Below are 16,085 nucleotides of genomic sequence, written 5' to 3' on the forward strand. Positions count from 1 at the left end.
AGTTTTTCCATGAGTCTCAATCTGGCTGGGATGGGATTGAGCTTGGTTTTCCAGAGAAAGAAAATGTGGACCATAAAGTTTGGTTCTGGGCTGGCCAGTTAGCCCAGTTGGTTAGAATGTGGTGTTATCATGACAAGGTCAAACAAATAAAATCTTTGGTTCTGAGATGCATGAAATTATTGGGAGAGCCAGGAACAGACTGTAGGGGTCCTTGCTTTAAGCTACTAAGATTTCCACCTGATTACCCAGCCCTCAAAAGGAAAAGGAATGTGAATTTTCAGAAGAAATTCCTAATAAACATGTAGGCTCTCTTTAAAGAGGCAACCACTTCCATGACACTCATAAAGCATTACATGTGCAAACTGGCTTTTGACTTGACTTCCCCAGCTTCCTCTATCTGAAAGCTATATCAGCTGAATATCAGAGCTGGCTCCAATCTGGGAGGGAAGCAGAGATGGTCATTAGTCACTTGGTTTTCACAGCAAACACATGAGCTAACTGCTGACCATCTGTTGTGTCTCGAGTACAAGTGATTAGTGTCCAGTGGCCAATGAAGCATATTTTGGCAGTGTGCTGGGATGACACAGGCCACCTCCCAGTCCACAGATAGACATTTCTTATCAAGGCACAAAGCTCCCGGGAAACAAGTGCACTTGGGGTCTTTGGAATGCTGGTTCTGATGAAGGCTATCTAGCATTCTGGAAATGGGCCTTCCCTGCATGGTCAGCAATTAGAAATTGGTTTGTGACCCGCTGTGCCCATTTGCAGAGCCACGTCAACCTGCACGTCAGCACGCATCTCGTTGCTCAGTGATGTTCCTGCACCCTGTGTTCCTTGCTAAAATGTCCCTGCCAAATGTTAGGTCTTCAATTCTGAGCCCTTCAATTCTGGAGTCAGATTATGCTTGAATCTCATTCTGACATATAACGCCTGAGGATCTTGGTCAGGTGGCTTACCCGTCCCCAGTGGGGGTGATGGCAGAGCACTCCTTGTGAACAGAAGCTGACACAAGAACATGGTGAGGTTGAGATGAGAAAGAGGTTTGTGGAGCATCTGGTTCACAGCCCCCAACACATGACAGTTACTGTCCAATGCCCAACAGGTGCCTCACTTGTTTACTGATTCACCACTTGTTTTGGGGCTAGGCATTGGGCTAGACGCTGACTTTAAAAATAAGGTTGCAAAATGCTCTGTCAAGCCGCCACCAGGCAAGAAAACAGATGCGAGCCAGGAAGTGTCCTAGGGCTGCTTCTCAGTAAGAAGTGTGGTAAGAGAAGCTGGGATCGGAGAAAGCAGAACTGGGACAGGACACTCGGAGTCTCGATGCTCTTCAACATAGAATATAATGACAGACCAGGCAACTTAAGGAGAGCTACAAGTCCCTAAAAAAGCCAAGGATGTGCTGTGTGCTGCTTCTTTGACAGACGCTCTTTGCTGCAGTTCGCTGGGCACCTACTCTGGGGTCAGGCATTCGTGGAGCCCCTAACGTACCTAAAGCACATTTTGCACAGAGACTCTAAAGGCAGCACCCTCATCCCCATTTTCCTTTCCAGAAAGGAATTGAAGCCTACAGAACAGAAGGAGCTTGTCCAAGCTCCAGAGCCATGAGGGAGTCCTGCTGTGAAGCTGTATGACACCTGGATGTGGCCCAGGCTTTGAAGGGACCACATGGCTTCTCTTTTAGACCTGACTGTGGCCAGGTGGGCTGCCTGGGAGAGATTGCAGAAGAATTAAACAGTCAGCAAAGAAACTCAAGCGAGTCTGGCTCATAATTAAAAACTGAATTTCTTTTTGAGGGGCTTTCTATTACATTTTTATTATTACTATCATTTTGATCTAAACAGTTTTTGTGGAGTGGTCTGCCACAGATTTTTTTCCATGCACAAAGTTGTTTTAGTTTGTGATCTCCCTGTGGTTTCAGCTAGCAGGGGACAGGTAGAAACTTTAGAAGGCATTAATCGCCTCTCTTGTGTCTTTCCATAGCCCTAGCTGAGTCTGTCAGTGCTGGGACCAGAGCCCCAAGGTCAGTGGGAAAGTCCTAGGTGCCTTTTCCTTCCCATTGCTTTCAGCTGTCCTGGTTTCCATCACAGTCACAGTCAGCAGAGATTTAGAGGTGAGTGGGACACAGCAGGCACCTGATTTCCTTCCAGTCCAGTGGCTTCAGCCTGCACTCACTTTGGAACTACTTGGGGGGTGGGGGGCTTTCAATACGTGGATCCTGGTTTCCATCACAGTCACAGTCAGCAGAGATTTAGAGGTGAGTGGGACACAGCAGGCACCTGATTTCCTTCCAGTCCAATGGCTTCAGCCTGCACTCACTTTGGAACTACTTGGGGGGTGGGGGGCTTTCAATACGTGGATGCCTGGGTCCCACCCCCAGAGATTTGACTTCACCAGTTTGAGGGGAAGCTTGGATAATGGGAGGAAGGTCAATACTCCCCAGGTGAGTCTACTGTGCAGCGTGGGTGGGGATCACTGCGGCCCAACCTGGGTGTGGAGGGCACAGCTGTCCTTAGCTAGGGCGGTTCTCTCTGGCTGCTGTGCTCCACTGTGACAGGAGGTCGTGGAAGGGTCCCCCTTGCTACCTTTTCGTGCACAGGGAGCAGGCTGCTTGAGCCAGGGTTGTGTCAGCCTGGAGAATGAGCAGGCTGGAAACAAGTCCTAAGTAGGAAGCTTTGGAGATAACTGTGAGGTGTCACAGCCTTTAAAATTGCACTTGCTGGTTTAGCATGAGCCATGACCGAATCTGGTAAGGAGGAATCTCTTCCAAAAACCAGACAGTGTGTGTCCACGTGATGAAAGAAAACGTATAGGGCAAGTTACATTAGGTCAATTCCTTAACGCACTGGTCACTGAGGCCCAGCCAAGGAAAACAGACCACATGGAATGGTGTAAAATTGAAAATGCCAATCAGCAGGACTTCAAACTTCAGAGCTGCTTTTGAACTTGATAGCAGTACACATTTAAATGTACACTGGAATCTCCTAGAATAGTTCACTTTGACACAGAAGCTCCTGTCATCAGTGCCCTTGGCCACTGAAATTCGTGGATGAGCCCCTCCTCCTGGGTCTTGCCCAGAGGACAGACCCGAGTCAGAGACCCAGCAAGGTAGCGGGTCTGTAAAGCTCCGCCGTGAGAAGCTGCAGCTGGCTGTCCTCCGTGGGAATGTGCCCCTCCCACCTCCCACATATACTTGAGTTCCTTCAATGAAACATACATCAAATACTACATGAAACAATTTTCGACTCTTCTGGAAACATTCTTATTGTTCAGATCCTTACCAGGGTTTGCACCATATGCGGTCTCTGAAGTCGTAAACTCTTCACAGCTTGAAATACGTCTAAAAGTCCCTCGGCTTTTACTCGTTCCAGAATGTTGCTGAGGGCTATGAACGTACCTGTCCGCCCAGCTCCAGCACTGAGGAGAAAAAGCACTGAATGCAGTTAATCAAACTTGCACATGGGAATGAAAGATGGACAACTCACTATGACCCTGCATGTCAGTGCTGAGTCATTCAAAATGATCAGTTTGATTGGNTGCCCCTCCCACCTCCCACATATACTTGAGTTCCTTCAATGAAACATACATCAAATACTACGTGAAACAATTCTCGACTCTTCTGGAAACATTCTTACTGTTCAGATCCTTACCAGGGTTTGCACCATATGCGGTCTCTGAAGTCGTAAACTCTTCACAGCTTGAAATACGTCTAAAAGTCCCTCGGCTTTAACTCGTTCCAGAATGTTGCTGAGGGCTATGAATGTACCTGTCCGCCCAGCTCCAGCACTGAGGAGAAAAAGCACTGAATGCAGTTAATCAAACTTGCACATGGGAATGAAAGATAGACAACTCACTATGACCCTGCATGTCAGTGCTGAGTCATTCAAAATGATCAGTTTGATTGGATTTCTAATGATCATTTACACGTAGCTAAGCTGCTGAGCAAGATTCAGCAAACATGACATTCCTAAAACCCATCCCTAAATTATACTAGACAGATATTTCATGCATTGAATTAGGACCAGTTACAAGTTTTTAAGTGAGTGTAGCCATCTCCCCTCTTCCTTGTGTAGACCAGCATTTCTCAAAGTGCAGACCCTGGACCAGCGGCACCAGCATCACCTGAGATCTTGTTAGAAATGCACACCCTCCCCAGTCAGGTCTGGGGAGGAGGTGATCCTGGCACAGACTTTCCTTCCTGTGCCAGGGCCTGTCTTCTGACATGGGTGATGCTGAAAGGCAGGATTTAAGGGATGTTAAAGCACAAGGTACTCGCTGCCAGGAACAGGAACAGTCAGACAATGACACTTAGATCAATGATGATTTGAGTCAACTCCGTTAAAGATGATCATTTGCTTGAAAAGCTGGACAAACACCACAAAAGCAAAGTCCAGGCCCACTTAGGAGAGCCCATGTGGTCAGGCCAAAGGAGGCGTGGCTGGCTAGCCCCTTCCAGTCCCCTCTGGGGAAGCAAGGCTGCCCTCCTGGTCCCCGAATCTTATTCTAAGGCTCCTGTCCTGCTGCAATGACCTGTCCCACATCTGCCTTCCCACAGGTGGGATACCCTATAGGATCTGTTCACCTTTGCATCCCCAGTATCCTACAAGTGCTAAACTCATAGCCTGAGTTTGCAGAGGCAGAGCAGGAAGGAACTCATTTCTTCTTTATTCTGAATGACCTAAGAAAGGCACCTGGAACTAAAAACCCGAGTGTGTGCGCCCCCTACTGACCAGGCCAGGAGAGTACCCAGAGGGTTCTGACAGGGAAAGAGTCTCAAGCCCTCCAAGTTAACGGGGGTGGGCTTCACTGGCAGCAAGGGTGGCAGCAAGAGTGGTAGCGGGTGGGGGAAATCACACAGAGTGGGAGCCGCATGTGTGGGAAAATATATAGAATTGCAACTTTAGAGGCAAATTATCACCATCCAAGAATAAAAATACTCCAAACTCCTGCTTGGAAGAGCTTTGCAATGCTTGGCAGGACCAGGACTTCACAGGCACAGAAGGAAGGTGGGGTGGCAGGTGGATTCACCCTCCTACTCTCAAACGCTGCCTATCAAAGAAATTGTTGAGGTGCTCAGCTGTCTCTAGGTGCAGCTCCGGGTGTGACCCTCTGCGGCAGCAAGAGTGGTAGTGGGTGGGGAAAATCACACAGAGTGGGAGCCGCATGTGTGGGAAAATATATAGAATTGCAACTTTAGAGGCACAGCAAGAGTGGTAGCGGGTGGGGGAAATCACACAGAGTGGGAGCCGCATGTGTGGGAAAATATATAGAATTGCAACTTTAGAGGCAAATTATCACCATCCAAGAATAAAAATACTCCAAACTCCTGCTTGGAAGAGCTTTGCAATGCTTGGCAGGACCAGGACTTCACAGGCACAGAAGGCCCAGGTCCCTGCAGGGGGTGCTTGGCAGGACCAGGACTTCACAGGCACAGAAGGAAGGTGGGGTGGCAGGTGGATTCACCCTCCTACTCTCAAACGCTGCCTATCAAAGAAATTGTTGAGGTGCTCAGCTGTCTCTAGGTGCAGCTCCGGGTGTGACCCTCTGCCCTTGGGCTTGACTTGGGAGCTGGGCTGGAAGGCTTAAGGAAGGTGTGGCTACAGGCCTCTTTTAGTGACCCCGGCTTGGACATCCTCATGTGGCATGGGAAAACCATCCTAAGCCCATGTTCACACTGACTTGGTTCCCCAAGCCCAGGGGCTCGGATGGGCAGGTGTGGGCTCAGCAACCAGAACCAGAACCATTTTTCAAAGGAAGGCAAGCAACTTGAAATGTAGGAGTGCATTTGTCAAGCTTTGCTGCGACTTGTTATGGCTTCAAAAGCACATGGAAACGTGTGTTTTAGTTGTTTCCTGACTGCTTCTCTAAAAGTGCATTCTGCATGCTTGATAAGATGACATTTATGTCAGTTATGTGTCTACATGTGTAAGGAAAGTTACAAATACAGTCCAGGGAAATAACGTGGCTGGGAGCAGCGAGCTCTCCCACTAGAAGCTGCAGATTCAGCAGGTGCGTAGTCTGCATCCTCCCCACGTGGAGCGCTCACCTGCAGTGCACAGTGATCGGGTGGTTTCCCGTCTGCTGCTGCTGCTTCTGCACGGCTGCAATGAGGTCGATCATGCCTTTGCCCTCGGCGGGAATCCCAATCTCGGGCCAGCCGTGGAAGTGGAACTGGCGCACCATGCGGACCTGCTCCTCCTGGCGGGCCAGGGGCTGTGGGGGGACGGATGTCTCAGCGCTGCCCAGTCCCATGCCCCTCCCCATCTGTTGGGGAACAGGCCCCAAGCCCTCTCGGCATCCCGAGAGGGGTCAGGCTGAGGCTCTCAGCCAATGTCCCCACCTACATGGCTGAGTTTCTGGCCAGGTTGTTTGTACCCTTGCCCACCCTAAAGGAAAAGGCTAGCAGTTGGCCATGTTTCCTTCTGAGTGGGGAGCAAGACATCCAGAGGATGTCCCCTAGAGCCCCTGATAGGCCCCAGCCAACCCTTTAGGTGATGCTTGTCAACTCTGCTTGAGACAAGGAAATTATCTTTCCTAAGAAGCCAGAGCCTCGAGCTTCTCAGTTTCCCATCAGAGGTGTGAGATGAGCAGCTTCTCAGTCTAGCGGCTTGGGTGGTTTTGTTAATGGCACGGAGGACAACAAGTCTTTGGGCAACGTGGTTTTGCTGTACTGACCATCCTGAGGGCAGAACCAAGTCCCACAGCTGAGTCATCTTACCCACAGTTGACCCAGAGTTCCCATCCACTGCCAGGGAGAGAGTGTGAGCAGGGCCCAGGACTGGGTAGGGATGGGGGATGGTTGAAGGCTCTGAGAGGGCCCCAGAGAGGCCTCTATGGCTTCATTCATTCCCTCTGGTTGATGTCATTCTCCCAGGAGTGGGGAGGGAAATTGGGTGCAGTGAATGCCTCTCAGAGTCAGCCTCTGCCCCTGTGTCCTCATCCTCCGGCAGGCAGGTAGATGACCATAAAGGTGCGGATTTTACAGGACACCTGCTGCTGCACAGCGTGGCTCCCTATTAAACCCACTAGCTATTCATAGTAATCTGGGACTCAGGAAAAGGTCAAAGAAGCATGACAGGTGCAGGGCCACATTCTGGGACAGTGACAGAACACTGAGAGATGGCTGCAGTTCATTAGGTCTACAAGAGTTTAAAGAGCTAGGGCAACGATACCTGATTGAAAGTGACCAGGAAGTCTCGTATACTGATGGCTTCGGAAAGGGTATCGCTCCTTATTTCAATCTTTATATCTCCATGAGTAATTGAGCCCTCTGTTGGCCAGTACTGGTAGCATTTATCCTTAAAGGACAAAATAAAATTTTAAGTCGTATAGTAAATAATTTGCGGCTAGCAGTTTTGACTTTACAACACGGACTTGCTCTCAAACCATTTACCATATTTCATCTGACCAAGAAAATAAGGTATATAACATACGAGTATGAATACAAATGCCCATTAATGCCTGTTGAGTGAGGGAAAGGAATAGAGAGTTCAGAAACAGACACACACATATATATGGAATTTTGATGCATGACAAAAAGGAGAAATTATTCAATAAATGCAGCTGGAAAAATTTGTTTTCTAAATGGGAAAAAGGAAATTGAACCCTGACTCACATCCTACTGGGGCTGATATGAATGCCCCAGCCCTTCCTAGAGCAACTACCATCTGTAATATCCTTGAAACAACAAAAATAAACCCAGATGAGTTAAGACTTAAGGTTAAAAACAAAACTGTGAAACACTTAGAAGAAGAAAATAGCTTTCACTTTGGTGTACAGAAGGATTTACTGAATAAGACCCCAAAAGATTTAACTAACCATGACACAAAAGAGTGAAACATCAGATTACAATAAAATTCTCTTTATCAACAAACATCATTAAGAGTGTAGGGGATTGAATTATATCCTCCCAAAACTCCCTGAAACTTGAATTATGTCCAAGTTTTATGTATTAGAAACTTGGCCCCCACTGTGACTGTTAAGAGGGTGGGAAATCCTATTATGGTAACTGAAAGGTGGAGCCTTGAAGAGGTGACTAGATTGTAGGACTGTGCAGTAGTGAGTGGGTTAAAAATGGTGGTCAGGGGCGTGGTTCTGAGGGCTTTAAAGGAAGAGGAGAGTCTGTCTCTCTCTCTCTGCTCTTCCTGCTTTCAGTAGTGAGTGGGTTAAAAATGGTGGTCAGGGGCGCGGTTCTGAGGGCTTTAAAGGAAGAGGAGAGTCTGTCTCTCTCTCTCTGCTCTTCCTGCTTTCACCATCTTGCAATGTGAGACCTCTGGGTCACTGTCACCACCACCAGATGGACTTTGGACTTCCCAGCCTCAGAAACTGTAAGCAATAAAAGTCATTTTTCTTTATAAATCACCCAGTTTCAGGTACTTTGTTATAAGCAACAGAAACAAACTAATACAGAAAAGAACGAAAGGCCAGGCCATAAACTAGGACAAAATGTTTGGAATACATAAAACCATCAAAGGATTAGCATTAAGACCATGTAAAGAGCTCCTATAAATCAATAAGAAAAGGGCAAACAACTCAACAGAAAAACGGATGAGAGACACGAACTGGCTCTGCACAAGAGGAAATATGCCATGCACAAATGTATGAAGTGATGCTTGACCTCTAGAAATCAGAGAGATGCAAATCAAAGCCACAAAATGATGGTATTTACACCTATTCAATTAGCAAAACTTAGGACACCTGAGAATATGAGGTGTGTGGATGAATGACATCTCTTATACCTGGCTGGTGTCTGCTTTGGAAAACTCAACCACTTTAAAAAGCAATTAGGTAATATCTTGCAAATTCAAACTTTCACATACTCTCCAATGTAGCATTTTGTCTTTTGGGTACATATTATTCCTTGTGCAGCAAAAGCACAAGATATGTACAAGAATGTACAGGCAGCACTGTTTGTAAAACAGAAAAAATGAAATTGACCCAAATGCTAATGACAGAAGAAGGGATAAATAAGTGGATCCAGGACATATGGTTTGTGAAGTGGAATATAATGACATAATGACCATGAATGAAGCACAGATCAGGAACATGGCAAAATATCAAAAGCACAATCATGAGTGGAAAAATCCAGTTCCAGAAAACTACATGCTATAATGATGCTCTTTACATATAAAGTTCAAACACAAGCAAAACTAAACAATAGTTTCTTTAGGCATAATATGCAATTAAAAAAAAATATTTTAGAAAGCAAAGAACACATCCAGTAGGATGGCTTTAGTCAAAAAGACAAAGAATGACAAGTGTTGGCGAGGATGTGGGGAGCTTAGAGCCTTTGCACACTGCTGGTGGGGACTGTGAAGTGGAAGCTGCTTTGGAAAAGAGTCTGACAGTTCCTCAAAAATGGAAAATGGTAAAAGTTTATGATATAGACTTATGTTATGATGCAGCATTCCACTCCTAGGTATATTAAAAAAAAAAAAAAAAGAAAACAGGACCATGCAAAAACTTGTGCGTGAATGTTCAAGCAGTATTATTCATAATAGCCCCAAAGTTGAAATAACCTAAATGTCCATCAACCGATGACTAAATAAACAAAACGTGGTACCTCCATACAATGGAGCGCTATTTGTCAATAAAAAAGATTGAAGTACTGATTCATGCTGCAACATGAATGAACCTTGAAAACACAGTGCGAGGGCTGGCTGGTGAGCTCAGCTGGTTAGAGCATAGCCTTATAACACCAAGGTCACAGGTTCGGATCCCTGTACCAGCCAGCCACCAAAAAAAAAAAAAAAAAAAAAAAGAAAGAAAGAAAGAAAAGAAAAATCATTGTGCTAAATGAAAGAACTCAATCACAAAAGACCACATGTAGTATGATTCCATTTATATTAATGTCCAGAATAGGCAAATCCATAGCATAAGAAAGTGGATGAGTGGTGTCCAGGGCTGGGGGAGGGTGAGTGGCAGTGACTGTTACTGGTGTGGGGCTTGTTTTTGGGATGATGAAAATGATCTGGAATTAGAGATGCAGGTGACGACTCTGTGATCTGTACCCTTTAAAAAGATGAACTGTGTGGTAAGCGAATTATACTTCAGTAAAGCTGTTTCTTTTTTAAAAAAGCAAAGAAAAAAAAAACAAATTCAGGGCAGTGGTTATGTCTTGGGGGAACACCTAGATAGATGTGCATTATTGCAAAAGTTTCTGTGGGGCAGTGGGTTCGTGAATATTATTAAATAAACACCAGAAGACTGCAGATGGGTCTCTTGGAAAAGGGAAACATTTAGCTCATTCAGTTTGACTAGGACAGTGTTAATTAGGTGCACATCTCAATGCCTATGTATATTGGTCTTAAAAAAGAGTGAATAAATATCTTTTTCTTCAACAGGTTGTGATCTTGGCTAATATGAAATGGTGGGATTTCAAGGCAGGTTAAATGAAATGTGAGCTAAGAACAAAAGCCAGTGGGTGGTTATAGTTAACCTCCACCCCTAAAACAGGAAAGGGTGAAATGAAACCATTTTCATTCCCAAACTCTCTCCCTCTTCAGCAGTCCCAGCTCAGTCCCCCTGAAGTGTGTGCTGGACCAAAGGCAGGTGAGACACTGATAATGAATAGCTCGGCCCGCAGGTGCATGGACCGCCCCTGGAGGGCTGGCTGGGCGGTGCCCCTCACCTGCTCTCTCTCCTGCACCTCAGTCAGCATCACGATCGTGTGACACTTCCACTCCCAGACCATCCTCCAGAAGTCCTCGACCGTGTGCGCCAGTGGGCCCTGGGTGGCGATGAAGTAGTCCTTCTGCCGGTAGCCCTTCAAATGGGCAAGGAGAGGTTAACTGTGACTTCCTACCATCCCCAAGCCACTGCCTGCCACATGCATTTAGGGCAGCCCAAGGCTTGATGAGGGAAACTCTCCAACCTTCCACAGCCCAAACCAAACCCCAGTTGGCACATGCACACACACACACACACACACACACACACACACACACACACACACACACACACACACACACACACACACACACACACACACACACACCCGGGAAGCAGGTCAAGATGTCCACTTCATCAGAAACCTAGCACCTCCACCCTCAGCACCTGAGGTCACCTACGAATGGGCATCACGAACTACCAGTCACTCGTGATCACCTGAACAGCATCTGGTGACTTTGATTCTAACATGTTTCAGTGTTTTACAGCTGGGTAAGCATCATGGTGGTGCAAAGGGCCCTGGGAATGGAGTCAGAGGAAGTGGGTTCGAATCCCAGTTCCTCCACTAGGACTCCACTGACCTCTGGCACAGTTTTCTCTTCTGTGAACGGAAATACTAACACGCACTTAGCTGCAATGCTCTTTCCTGCCCATTCTTCTGCTGACTGTGCCGTGCATGAAGACAGCCTGTGCCTGTGTGCCCTGAACACATAACTGTATTATTTGCATGGGCACGTGTTGCAGAAATCACATGAGAGAAAGCAGAAGGAAGTGCTGGGTATGTAACTGGTGCATAATAGATATGGACAAGAAAAATCGCTGGATATTAAAAGTGGAATAAAAAATATCCAGTTACTTAGCAGTAAGTCTATATCCTTCTATTTCCAAAGTTGATTATTCATGTTTTTAAAGCAAGTAATTCTGCTAATAAAATTGTTGAGTTTCTGGAAGCATGTCAGTTTTTTCTGATTGTGAAAATAGGCCAATCACGAGCCCGTGTGGTCACATATGAAGGAAGCACACACCTGCACACGGCACACCCAGGGCCGGGGTACATACGTCAATGAAGGAGGCGTTGATGTAGTCTGTGTATTCCTGACCCCTTTTCATGGACAGGATCACTCGATTGAAGTCATCTGTAAAGCAGTATTCTTCTGAACTTAGTACAAATAACAAATAACTTTTTGCCCTGCAAACTTTAAACTGTTGTTACAAGTTTCAGAGATATAAAGCCTATTAATGGAATTGCTAAGTAAAGCCAACTCTTTGGAAAGTTTACTTTATAAAACAGGTTAATTCAAGTGGCTCAAGGAAGTTTTGTTTTATAGGAAAGCTCTGAAAATAACCCAGTTATCAATTTCATTTTTCATAAATTGATATAATAAATACCAAAACACAAGCATTAAAAACACCACATTTAAGGGGTATGACCAGGCAGGCAGCCGGAGTGGTGGCAGTCTGAGCACGCTGCAGCCACTGAGGCTTCGCCCAGCCTTGGGGACTTGCCACTCCCCTCAGCAAACCAGCAGTGGGACCACTGTCAAAGCTGCCCATTTACAGCCACTGTATGATGGCCAGTATTTGTCGAGCTGTCAGTCCATCCAGGACACATCTCCTGGCACACTCTCTTCTTGAGAAAAGTGGACTTCAAGAGTCCACTTTTTGGCTGGGTTTCTCGGGCTTCTATTTATTTCCCACTAGGAAAGACCCCGGGTCCCCCCCCCCGCCCCTGTCACATGGGCCCCTGACTCCTGGCTGTCCTCTGCCTCTGCTCCTCCGTGGCCCTGCCAGGCCATGCCCCCCTCACCCTCGACAAAGTAGCAGGCCTGTATCTTGACTCCACCCCAGGCCTGCTTCTTGCCTTACCCAAGGCCAAAGGGAAAGGCGTGACCTGGCTCCTTGTTCCCCGCAGGGTCTCAGCCTTGTCACCGGCTGCCCCTGCCCACCCAGGCTTGGTGGAGCATTGAATGAGATGCGGAATAAGGAGGAACCAAGTCACTCCCGAAGCAAACCTCTCGGCTTCTACAAAACCTCCCTGGCCAGACAGCTCCAGCTGCCCTCCCTGCCTCTAAGCTCATGTTCCAAGCTGCCCACCTGAGAAGCACACAGGACAGTCTGGGTCACCTGGTGCTTCTCAGGGGGGTCTTCTCTTCCTGACACTTGGCACAGCACCCAAGATGGTCCAGGGGGCACCCTGACTTTGACCCTGGTTTACAGAGGTCAGTGATCAGTCGATCCTCAGTAACTGAAGCCACCCGGTACCAACCCTGCCCAGCCCCAACGCCACGGGTTAAGGTCCGTTCCCCAGGACTGCCTTACATGGGATGATCTGGATGACCCTCGCCTTCTTCATGTTTGCTGGCAAGTTGCCTGTCCTCATGTTCTCCTTCATAATCCGGACGTTTGTCAATTTCTGTAGCCGAGAAGGATACAGTGACGCAGTGAGAGCTCTGACACTGAGCAAATCGCTCAGCCGTGTGCCAGCACTACCTGCAAGGGCGTCTGCTCAAAGGAAACACCTGTCCCCATCCCAGTGCCCTGCTGGTGGCTGTGAAGCTCTGAAAGCCTCTGATTGTCATAGCTGGGCAAGAGGATAGGTGACAGCAGGAGGTGGCATTTAAAGGCTGCCCACCCGGGGCAGCACCAGGGCAGCAGCACTCACCCTGAACTCCTCCTCCAGCCCAATCTTGTTGAAGTGGGTGGCGGCGCCATGCAGGCTCTGCAGGTGCTTCTCCAGGGAGGACACGTCCAGCTCCGTGTCCCCGTAGAGGTAGTACTCGAGTAAGGCTTGGTAGATGAACGTGTACTGCATCTGCAGGGGACCAGAGAAGCTCAGGGCGGGGACCACGTGCCACCCCAAGCCAGGGCCCGCAGCCCGGGGCATGCGGCATCAGAGGAAGCCAGCACTCACATCCGTCTGGACCATCTGAGGGCGCTGGTTGCGGATCCGCGACACAAAGTCAAAGACGTCGACCTTCTGCTCCGCCTGCATCATGTCCATCATGGCGTCGATCACGATGAAGGTGCCTGTGCGGCCCACGCCCGCGCTGCGGGGAACACGAGGGTCCCACCGTGAGTCACTTTCCGCAAGGGTGACAGGCCCTGAGGATGCCGGGCCAGGAGGCAGCCCTGGCCGAGTCACCAGCGCGCAGCCCGCACACAGCGAGTCCACGGTACGGCCACCTGAAGGTGCTGCACCCGCGCAGCCCGGTCTCAGGTCGTTCCCCTGCTAACTACAGAAAGTCTGCTGTGTCCCAAGCTTTGCCTCTGTTACCAAACACTGTCTTCTTGTTACCACTTGTGTAATTGTGCCCTGGCCAGATATGGCACCCTGGATCTGTTCCTTGGGAGCTGAGGGTCCTCAGATCAACTATGTAATACCTCTGGGTCTCAGCTTCCTCCTCTGGCAAACTGAGAGAACACTGTCACCTGTCTCAGGGCATTAAGTGATGTGACATCTGTAAGATTACTGCTACCTGACCCTGCCGGCTCCTCCCAGCATGGGCTGTGCTGGAGGGTGGATGGGACATGGTCCAGCCCTGCTTGGCCCCAGCTGCACGGTCTTGCTCACACTTGGTGAAAGCCAGTTCTGCTAGAGTTTCTGGTTGCTTCCCCTGAACACCTGTGACAAGTGCAGAGCACCTGCATCACTGTGTGCAGGTGGCTTTTGTCCCTGGCAGTGCTGTGATACTCAGGATGAACCTGTCTGTAACAGCTGGAAACTCAGTATCTGATCAAAGTGACACCTGGTGAGGGTAAAGCTTGGCAGGAGCAAGCAGGTCCGTCCACCCCAGACACAAGTCACTGGCTTCTCCAAGGTTGTCTTTTCCATGACAGACGAGGAAACCGAGGCTGAGAGCAGTGAGTGGCATCCAGTGGGGGCAGCCTAGTGCACAGGACAGCCTGCTCTGGAGGACTCTGCTCCTGGCTGTTGGCTGTGCTCTGGGGTCATTCCCAGCCCCTCTGAGCCTCAGTGTGCTCTTCTATAGATGTGTGTGTGTGCAGGGGGTGGGGGGGTCCTGTAGATGCACGATTTCCATCTCTGTTTCCAGAGGTGACTTGGGAGTCCTTTGCAGAGATGAGAGGGAGGCCAAGTGAACCTGCCCAGAGCTTCACTCCCACCATCAACCTGGGTCTTTTGACTTCTGTCAGTTTTACATATTGGGGTTCCCCCTCAGATGCTATTGAAGAGGGGGCTCTGATACCACAGGGTGCACCAGGGGCTGAACACCCCTCCAGCTCTCTCCCTGTAGGACTGTAAGCCACTGCTCAGTGACTGCACGAGTGTGTGCATGTCCCCCTGCCTGCACCTCTGCCCGCCTCTGCCCAGTGTCCACCGGTCACTTTCCCACGAGGGGCGAGTCCTCCCACCGTGGGCTGCTCTCGAGGGTCCTGCCCGTGGCACCCGCCCCGACCTACCTACAGTGGACCACGATGGGCCCGGCATGTGTGGGGTTGAGCGTCTTCACTTTCTTCAGGAACTTCAGCATCCCGATGGGGGTGAAGGGCACCCCAAAGTCAGGCCAGCTGGTGAAGTGCAGCTGCGACACCAGCCTCGGGGACTTGCAGCCATCGGGCAGCTGCTGCAGGGGACACAGGAGGGGTGATGTGAGCCGACAGCATGCACCGTGCCCCTGCCCTCCCATCTCCTTCTGAGAACGCTCGCACGGCTCCCCCACACCCTCCAGGCAGGAGCAGCCAGGGCTGTGTGTGGGGAGGGGCCACATGTGGGGAGGACACCTGAAGGCAGAGAGTCCTGGCACGCGCTACTGCCGGCTCTGGACATGGTGCCACGGCCGCTCAGGATGGGGGGCATAGAGCAGGGCCCAGGGCACTGGCCACACCCCAAAGCTGATCCTAATGCTCATGGACCCATCTGTAAGCAGGGTCGCCATGTCTCACTTTGCCTGGACAGTCCACTTTATGCCCGTGGTCCTGAGTACTTACCAACAGCACATCCTTTCCCTCTCAAAGTGTGTTAAATTTGGGAGGGAAGATGGTGTGGTCGGCCTACTCACCGGAAACCCCCAGACCCACCCTCAGAGCCCTCTCAGCTTCCATACCCAGAGCCCAGGAGTAGTTCTCCTGCCCCAGACCACGGAAGTTTATATATAAGCAGTGTTTTGGAAGTATGTGTGTGCATGCGTTTGCACATGTGAGTGTGTGTGTGTGAGTTTGGGAGGGAGGCGAGCAGGGGATCATAGGAATGAAAAGGTTCATCCTTTTCTCTTTTTGCCATGGCTCCTAGGAACCTCAGACTCATATTTTGTGCTGTAATTATGCAATCACTTATTTTTGATTCCTGACAAAATGACCTCTGTTTCCTCTATGGTTTTCTCTTAAATCTTTATTTCAGGTGCCTTGTATACAGCATTTTTTCGAAGGCCACCTAAAACCCTTGGGTTGGGTGGGTGGGT

At 49.0% G+C, this 16,085-nt stretch overlaps 1 protein-coding gene across 1 annotated transcript in view; it reads right to left on the reverse strand.

Annotated features, from left to right (window-relative positions):
- The window catches only part of PTPRE (protein tyrosine phosphatase, receptor type, E), a 34,139-nt gene that overhangs the window by 1,885 nt on the left and 16,169 nt on the right, over nt 1-16,085 (reverse strand). Inside the window, exons 9-17 of the mRNA XM_008582354.1 lie at nt 15,088-15,251; nt 13,580-13,715; nt 13,331-13,480; nt 12,988-13,081; nt 11,728-11,804; nt 10,631-10,765; nt 7,173-7,298; nt 6,047-6,213; nt 3,651-3,786 (exon numbers count right to left, since the gene is read on the reverse strand). Of these exons, the coding sequence (XP_008580576.1) occupies nt 3,651-3,786; nt 6,047-6,213; nt 7,173-7,298; nt 10,631-10,765; nt 11,728-11,804; nt 12,988-13,081; nt 13,331-13,480; nt 13,580-13,715; nt 15,088-15,251 (1,185 nt within the window). The remainder of the gene's footprint in view (nt 1-3,650; nt 3,787-6,046; nt 6,214-7,172; nt 7,299-10,630; nt 10,766-11,727; nt 11,805-12,987; nt 13,082-13,330; nt 13,481-13,579; nt 13,716-15,087; nt 15,252-16,085) is intronic.

This window comes from Galeopterus variegatus, unplaced genomic scaffold, assembly GCF_000696425.1.
Source record: "Galeopterus variegatus unplaced genomic scaffold, G_variegatus-3.0.2 Scaffold2582, whole genome shotgun sequence".
Classification (NCBI taxonomy): Eukaryota; Metazoa; Chordata; class Mammalia; order Dermoptera; family Cynocephalidae; genus Galeopterus; species Galeopterus variegatus.